Source organism: Diceros bicornis, chromosome 28 (genome assembly GCF_020826845.1).
Source record: "Diceros bicornis minor isolate mBicDic1 chromosome 28, mDicBic1.mat.cur, whole genome shotgun sequence".
Lineage (NCBI taxonomy): Eukaryota > Metazoa > Chordata > Mammalia > Perissodactyla > Rhinocerotidae > Diceros > Diceros bicornis.
The window spans coordinates 22,770,934-22,779,820 of record NC_080767.1 but is presented as its reverse complement, the minus strand read 5'-3'; the positions used below and the strand labels follow the sequence as shown (position 1 = coordinate 22,779,820).

The following is an 8,887-nucleotide window of genomic DNA, read 5'->3' as shown; positions in this document are numbered from 1 at the left end:
CACTCAACTCATATGATGCTTTTTAGGGCTTTTTGCTTTTAAAATACATTTCCTAATGATTTCTTGTGACCATGTTTATACCCAAAGCTGGTAACACAAATCATAGCTATCATATTTGTCAGCAAATCTCTCTCCCCTGCTGAGGTGCAAAGACACACCCTGTTAAGGGCAGAACCACCCAGCTCAGCTGCTCCCCAATTTCTGGCCCACTAGGTTTGGGGGTAGTTTTGTTACATACGAACAGAAAACTGCTACAAGGAATCACTGAGTATTCTTGTGCAAAGCAGGGACATTATGAAAGTGGTATTTTACCGGGCTATCTTGTGGCCTTCAAAGACTAAATAGCTAAATTAATTTTTGATTTGCAAAGTCACAGGTGGTTAGCACAAACAAACCCGGAAGAGCCTGCAGCCCCAGACTTCGTGGGCGGGGCAGGCAGCTGTTCGTAGTTTCAGTGCGGCCCCAGGAGACCATTCTTGGTCAGCTCTGCACTTTTTTCAATCAAATCTACTTGCCTCAAAGGGATAGCCCCCGAGGACAGAAAGTAGACCTTCCGGCTTCTCTGCAAACATCCAGAGCTCAGCTAAGCATAGGAAAGGGGCCGCTGACGTATGATACTTCAGAGATGAGGAAAACATCCCCATCCCGGCCTGGAGATGCTGTGCAGCCGTCAGGGACAGAGTGGCCAAGAACGGAACCAAAGACCCCTAACCTTGCAGCTCTCTTTGCAGCCTGGTAAGAACTATTTCAGGTTTGATGTCCCATTTGCCATCTTAGACCCCCGCTTCCAGTTAGCACAGAGGTGACGGTGGGGTAGTAATGGGTTAAAGGGACACTCAAGAGATAAGTAACCAAAAAAGGAAAATATTAAGCATTTGGCAAAGCAAAGGGAGCTATCTTTTTCCCTGGGCTGCAGTTTCCAAAGCTGATTTAAAAAGAAAGCTCTGTGTCAGGTGGAAAATGGGCTTTTCCCTTAAACCAGCTCTTGAAATTGTCCAAGAATTGAGCACTTGGTGACAGGGAGAGGGATGAGGTTGGCGACGGAAATAGATACAGTCCCCTGGGTGGAAAATGTGTGTCTTCATTAGATGTGCTGTTAGGACTCAGCTCGTGACCATGGAAAGGGAGACTGTGCCAGATTAGGAGCGCTCACCTCAAAGCTAAATTTTGCTTCCCTATCTTTGGGGAGTGGAATAGAGGAGAGTAATCAATTATATTTGGACACAAGTCACACTATAATAAGAAAAAAAATGCCCTCCAACAATGATAAAAATGCATTGAGAGAGTTGTTGTTTGTTTTGGGTGTTTATATAAGATTAAATAAAGTCTTTTAACAAAGATCAAAATTTTAAAGACAAAGTAAGACAGAATGTAACCAGAGGCCTCGGCTCCATCTCTTAGAAGCTCTCTGAGGATCTCCTTCACGTGCAGGTGGAAAAGCTGAGGTCCAGGAAAGGGAAGGCATGGAGCCAAGGTACTGCAAAGATTATTGGCAGAGCTTAGAACAAAACCCAGGAACCCACCAGGAAAGGGTGACCCCCATGGAGAGTCTGAGCCTTCCCATTTCAGGTGGACAATGAATGTGAGCATGGAGAGCCGAGCATCTGTTAGCTATTACTGCCATTAGTCCTCTTAGGGACAACCTGCTGGGTCACACAAGTTGCTGGTAACAGAATGAGGACTGGAAGATGGGAGCTAGCTGACCCCACAGAGCACGTACACAGGAGCAGCATCCCTGTGTATGGGTCCCAGGAACTGAGTTTTCTCAAGCCTGGACCCATCACGGACTTCCCCAGAAGCTGAGTCTGGGGACAAATCAGGTTAGAAATATGACAGTGAGTGCTTCTTGAAAAAGAAGGGGTCCTGGACTGAATGACAAGGCTGCAGTGGGTGGAGTGGCTCAATTCCGGAAACCGGGATATAAATCCCAGCTCTGCCCCTTCCAGCTGGGGGAATCTGGGGCACGTCACTGCATCTCTCAGCCTCCATCTCCTTCTCTTTAAAATGGAGAGCATTGAAGAAATAAATAAAAATAAAAATCAACAAAAATAAAATAAAATGGAGATCATAAATACGCATCTTGCAGTGAGCTCATTGTGTATAAGAAGGGCTTAATAAAAGTTATGAAATCCTGAATCCTGAGCTCAAAAAGAGAAAGGGAAAAGACACCCATGCCTACACACACCATCGCCTGCCTGAACTCACGAGACTGCTGCTGTTTTTAGAGCATCCCCTTAGCTGCCCTAATACAGACCCATTTCCTGATGATAGAGATTCAGGACACACCTTCAGTCTTGATCACCAAACCTGCCTTAAGGTCACCCACGAGACTGGCTCCCTCCAATGGGTCAATCTCTCCAATGGGCCAGATAAAATTCCAATAGGTTTTGGACCCAAGATGCCCTATTCCTTCCCTTCTGCCTCATTTAAATCTTCCCTAGTTGTGCCAATGACAGCATAGAAGATAGTGAAAGAGCGTGGGTTCTGGAGTTGGGCAGAACTGGGTTCAAATCCTGCCTCCGCTTCTAATTGGCTGCGTAAACTTGGGCAACGTGCCTACCTCACTAAGTCTTGGTTTCCTTATCTGTAAAACTACGATGATAATAAATACCTATTTTGCAGGGTTGTCATGAAATTTGAAAGAGGAGAAGTAATTAAAGCACAGTCAGCCAGTGTTTGTGGGGGTTGCTGCTGTTAATATCACAGACCCTGAAATCAGGGTAGGCTGTCTTCCCAGAGGAGGTGGCTAAACGTGGTGAGTCTTAGAAATTCTGCCTCTGCGGTGCAGTAGCTGTGTGATCCTAAGCCAGTCACTTAACTTCCCTGAGCCTCTGTTTCCTCTTATGGACGATAGATACAATGCTTTCCAGACCTCAGAAGGCTTCTATGAAATCCAACTAAGATAATGGAAATAAAAGTGGTTAGAAAACTCCATAGCGTGACTCCATAAAAGGATCATTATTATTCAGATGTGACTGGACACCTGTAATTCTAAAATGCTTTCATCCCATAACTACCCAGAATGCAGGCAGAAAAGATGAACATTAGCAGTGGGAAGGTAAGACAAAACCAAAGGATTTTCAAACCTCTAATGGCACAAAATTCACTCAAAGTCGAACATCGAAATTTCATCTTAACTGTTTTTTGTTGCTATTACTGTTATATTTTGGGTTGAGTTTTTTTGTGGTATTTCCTGAGCACATTTGTCTTTTTTCTTTTCTCTGATGTTACTGAACAAAATAAATACTCCAGTTAAGAGCTTTAAGAGGAACAATCATGCGTGTGGTTTGTCAGGAGCCAAAATCAAACGCTATGAGACAGTAAAGATGAGGTCGCTCTATAACAAAACTGGTCATTCCCATGAATGGAATGAGGACTCCTCAGAGCCACTGAAGAGCACCCATTCCAGAAGTTATTGTCTTTCTAGGTCTTGCACAGTGGCTGGGAGCAAGAAACTTTGCATCACACAGAACTGGGATTGAAGCCCAGCGACCCAGCGTTGCCTCATCCATAAGTAGGGATAATATGCATCTCAGAGGGTTGTGTGGATGAATAACCTATGCAATGGGCTGACCCGAGTGCCTGACACATAGCAAGTGTAGGACAAATAGTAGTTGAAAAGAAAAGCTCCGCCTGAACCTTTGAAGCCTTACAGTACTTTTCTGTTTGTGATTTTTTCATATAACTTCTCCTTTTGTCCTCTCAACAACCCAAGAAGGTCTATAGATGAGGATTCATTAGTGTCATTTTACTGCTGAGAAAACTGAGTCCCAGAGAAATGAAGTGGCTTGTCCAAGGTCTCACCAGGAATGAATAGAGGTGAAGACTTGAGTCCCTTCCAGGCCCTGCACTCAAGGGCTGGTTTCACAGGCTTCAGAGCGAGAGAGGCGCCAGTCCCCATAGAAAGTCCCCTCCCCAGGGTGGAATTCAAGACCTCAGTACCCTCACGGGGGAGCACATGTGACTCAGTTCCCCCAGCCTGACTCCTCTGCCTCCCACCTCCCCCCACCTTCTTCCCACATCTGTGCGGGGGCCTGGTGCCAGAGCTGCCCAGCTGACCGCAATCGGAGGTGCCGACACCTGTTCCTGGCAGGCCCGACTGTAGCTGGAAAGCCAGAATGTTCTGCCCCACAGTTTCCAGGTTCTGACGTGCATGCCCACTGCTCACCTGCTGAGGGAAATCTCTCTCACAGACTGCGTCAGCAGGTTTACCGTAAAGTCATCACCTCTTATGTAGCCTCCTGCCCCAGCCCCTCCCATGATTAGTCATGCCCCACCCCCCATATCCCTTTTGATACGGGAATGGAGAGATCCCAGAAATGAGGGAAACCACTGTCATTATTTGAGCCCCACAAGATCCTGTACATCTAGGCTACCAGCATCCCAGACTTCCAGATCCTGAGAGTTGGAAAAACTCTGAGACCTACTAACCCAGGGATGGGCAAACTTTTCCTGTAAAAGGCCAAATAGTAAATATGTTAGGCTTGGTGGGTCCCATCCAGTCTCTGTCGCATATTCTTTGTTTCCTTTTTTTTTAAAGCCCTTTATAATTGTAAAAATTATTCTTAGCACAGGGGCCATACACAATCAGGTCTGTGGCCGAATTTGGCCTGAAGGTCGTGGTCTGTGGATCTCTGATTCCTCCAGCCCTCCCACTGTGCAGAGGGGGAAAATGAGGTCCAAAGAGTTTAAGTACATTTGCCCAAGGTCACTCAGCGATCAGGGATGTCACTCAGACTCAGATCTGACTCCTGGGCCACTCCGCCTCCAGAATTAAGAATGCTTTACTTTATTCTATTTCTTCAAAAATCTGTCAACCCCTGGTTCTGAACCAAAATGATTGATTAATTGTATTTTCAATGTTCAATAAGGCAAATGCTGTATGTGAAGGCAATAGAAGAAAAAATGTTCTTTAAAATCAAAACTAGCTGTGGTTGTTTCTGCCTTCCAAGGACAGGTGAATTCATTTCCATCCGAGGGAAGATAAATCTGTGCAATGCCCTTTTGTCTGGCAGAGCTGGTGGGGGGAGAGAAAGGACTAGAGTGACATTTAAAGCCTTTCCCTGGTTCTCTTGCCCTGGTGAAAAGGCAGGGGGTGTTGAGGAAGACTGCCATCAGCTTTGCAGAGTCTTTGAGTGTGTAGAGGGTGACCCCCAGGCCACGTGGCCTGTAGTGTCAGCCTAAATTGCTGTACTTGGTAAAAGAAGGGGAATCGGGAGGCCTAAGGAGTGGGTACATAGAGGGGGTTAGAGGAGAAACAGGCTGGCAGAGCAACATGACAGCGTGGGACAGACAGAGTGGTAAGATCAAGAATGGCTGAGGTCAGCATTAAGTGATTTGCATTAATAGCCTCCTTCACGTCCCTCGAGTCTCTACTAGAGGGTGCGGAATGCAAAAGCGTTGTGTGAGCATTTTTATTGTTTTTTGAGCAAATTAAAGGCAAGGTGCTGGAGAAGGTGGGGTAGACTAGGTCGGCACAGAGACAACCCAAGGACTGATGAACCCATTGAGCAGAGAGAGGACCTCAGAGGAGAGGCGAGCAGGAACCTCTCTCTGCTACAGAATCGCCTTCCTGATATCCTTTCCCCCTTTTTCTTGCCATCAGAACCCCAATTCTCTTTGGGATCACAAAATGCCCAATCCTACTCAAGATCCTCATTTTCCTGGTTTCCCTTGCCACTAGGAAGAGTGATGAGACATCATTCTAGTCAGGAAGTAAGACACTGGCAGAAGTCTTATAGGAATTCTGCAAAAATGTTTCCTTCTTGATAAAAAGGAGCACACATGGCTAGCACCATCACCTTCTATCTTCCTTCTTTCTTTGAACATTTATGCTACACTAGACCACAGGAGCCATCTTGCTGTTGTCTGTCCAATAGAACTTTCTGCGATGATGTAAATGTTCTGTATCTGTACTGACTCAATACAGTGGCCACTAGCCACTTGAAATGCTGCTTGTGTGACTGAGGAACTGAATTCTTTTTAGTTTTTATTTGATTTTAATTAATCTAAGTTTAAATAGACACATGTGGCTACCTTACTGGACAGCTAAAAACTAGGAAATCATAGGCTCTCTGACCCTGATGGTGAGCCACCTATCTCTAAACTCCTTATTATGGAAGAAAAATAAATCCTTAATTTTTAGGTCACTGTAAATTGAGTTTTCTGGTATCCACAGCCAAATGCATTCTAACTGATACCACCAGGGAGAAGGACTGGGAGATCCCCAGGACTCCCACTGTCCGTGGGATAATATTCAAGGGATCAACCCCATTTTATCTCTATCTCAAAGGACGGGTAACATCAGCTAATGTCAAGGGTAAGAGAATATCCCAGCAAAAGGGAAGTGTGGAACAGAATCCTCCTCTCCCTCAATCAGATCCTCTCTTTGGCCAAAGACATGAACGTCTAAAACAGTCAAGGTTGCAGGAAGCTGGCAGCCTAGGACCAAAGTAGAGTATAGAGCTGGAGGTACGGGGACTGCCATGTCCTGGCTTGGGTCCTTTCCCTGCCACACTCACCTTGCGCAAGTCACTTCCTCTCTCTGAAGTTCATGTCCTTTGTGCGTAAAGTGGAGGATAATCAAACTCTACCTGCCTAGCTCAAGGAATTATCGTAGGGCTCAGCTCAGAAGGGAGGGAAATGCATTTGTAACAGGAAAGTGCTGGTGAGGAAATCCTGGGAAAGATCATTCCTGGAAAGACTGGAGGCCTCTGGAAGTCCCACCGCTGAGTATGAGAAGCAAAAGCACCTAACATCCTGGTCTGGTTGGCTTGTCGGGCCCAGATTCCATCTGTAAGTGGTAGAGAGTTCCACCAGCCTTGCTAAGGGCCAGATGCAGGGGAGAGGGGTGGCCTGGGGCTAGGGGAGCCCAATTCTCATAAACAAACATGAGGCAGACACAAGGCACCGACCCCTTGAGTGACCACCTCAGTTGGTAACTGGAATGACTATAGATCACTACCCTCAGATGTGTGCAACCCAACCGAACCCTCATCACTGCCCCAGGGGAGGTATCTATATCCCCCCACTCATGATGGGTCAAATCTGAACACAGAAGGAGGTGGTAGGTGAACAAGGCTTCGAGGGTAGCTTAGAAGTGGGGAGCTGGGAAAGATGGGTCCCCTTCCAGAAAACACAAAGAGAGAAACTCAGGGGACCAGAGTGTTCATGGGAAACAGTTTGGACCAGAAAAACAGCTTCTAGCCTGGAAGTACAGACAAAGGTCTGTATACCCCCACTTTCAACCCTTTTCTCACCAATAGAGCCAAACAGACTTGTGTTGTAGTTAGCCATATATTGTTAAGGGATAATTTCTAAAAACGGGTATGGACAGATTTTTGGGACCTCTCTCCCTGGTCTAACAGGCAAATCTAACAAGCAAACCACACAGGCTTTAAGTCGGTACAATAACATCCATGCTGTCCTGTGAAGCAGCCATGCAGGCCATCTTCAGCCTTTGTCAAAATGACCTTGCAACCCCACACCTCGTGACTGAAGATTCCAGGCGCACAGATCCACAACAGGAAGAGACAAAGTGGTGTCTCGCGCTCACATTTCCCAGCTGCGTGTCTTAGAGACTGAGGGACTAATTAAGGACCCTGGTCCTTGCCTCCCTCCACACATAGATAATGTCAGCATCTCTGAACTTGTTTGATGTAGAACCAAGGAGTTCTTTTTTACATTACCTTCAATGTACAATCGAGAGAAAAGCTCAGATGTACTCTATCCCTTTTTTCTGACGTATATGAAATCTAGCTGTTAGGGTTTTTTTTCTTTTCCTTTTCCCCGCATGTGCACTGTTTTATGAAAGAGACATAAGCTGTGCTTAAACTCACACCCCTCAGAGCAGTTCCATCAGAGTATTCTGTTGAATTGTATTCCTGGGGTCCAAACTCCTCACCTTGATTATTGAATAAACTCCTTCGCTCAGACCACCCCACCCAGACTCTTTATTCCAGTCGACACGGGTATAATCATGACCTTCACAGAAATATAAAATAAACATGTGTCAAGGATTTAACTCATTAATTAGTAAAAGAACCAGTAAGATGTCACAATTAGTTCCAAGAATCACATATACACAAACAACAAGAAATGCTAGAATGAGTTTACAAATAGATGCACAACCGGCTTATTCCACAAGGAGTGTGGTAAACTAATCATAGTTCCACCGGAAAAAAAATTATTTGTATGTCTGGCCAGGCTGGTGGTGTAGTGGTTAAGTTTGCACACTCCGCTTTGGCAGTCTGGGATTTGCAGGTTCGGATGCCGGGTGCGGATCTACACACCACTCATTAAGCCATGCTGTGGCAGTGTCCCACATACAAAATAGAGGAAGATTGGCACAGATGTTAGCTCACAGCCAATCTTCCTCAAGCAAAAAGAGGAAGATTAGCAACAGATGTTAGTTCAGGACCAGTCTTCCTCACCAAAAAAAAAAATATATATATATATATATATATATATCATTTGTATGTCTATGGACAAGAACATTCTGCATTGCTCTCAGTTAGCTACCACTTAGAGTTTTGAAATAGCTCAAAGGCAATGAAAGGCACAGAGTCCCCATAGATATACCTAGTTTTCCCTTGAAGACACCCCATAATCTTTTCAGTCTGTTTCAAAGTCATTCACCATCTTTCCTACAATATCTAGGCATACCTCTGTCGTCTTATCTACTAGATCCACAGTGGTCCACGGGATCACCCCTTGAAATGGATGCCAACATTCCAGGAAGTTAGGGCCGGGGCTAGGGACAACTGATGTAAGCAGTAAGAGGGCGTGGGATATAGGATTCCTGAGCTCAGAGAGACCTACTACCAAGGACTTTATTTTACAGAAGTCAAAACTGAGGCCCAGAGAGGAAAAGGGATTTTCCTAAAGA

The 8,887-nt window shown here is 45.5% G+C and overlaps 1 protein-coding gene across 2 annotated transcripts in view; it reads left to right on the top strand.

The window, feature by feature from the left end:
• The first annotated feature begins 471 nt into the window (after window positions 1-471).
• The window catches only part of TEX48 (testis expressed 48), a 34,520-nt gene continuing 26,104 nt past the window's right edge, over window positions 472-8,887 (top strand). Inside the window, exon 1 of one of the 2 annotated variants that reach the window (XM_058523871.1) lies at window positions 472-735. In XM_058523871.1, the coding sequence (XP_058379854.1) occupies window positions 657-735 (79 nt within the window). In that variant the 5' untranslated portion in view covers window positions 472-656. The remainder of the gene's footprint in view (window positions 736-8,887) is intronic. The other variant, XM_058523872.1, reaches the window with a different exon arrangement.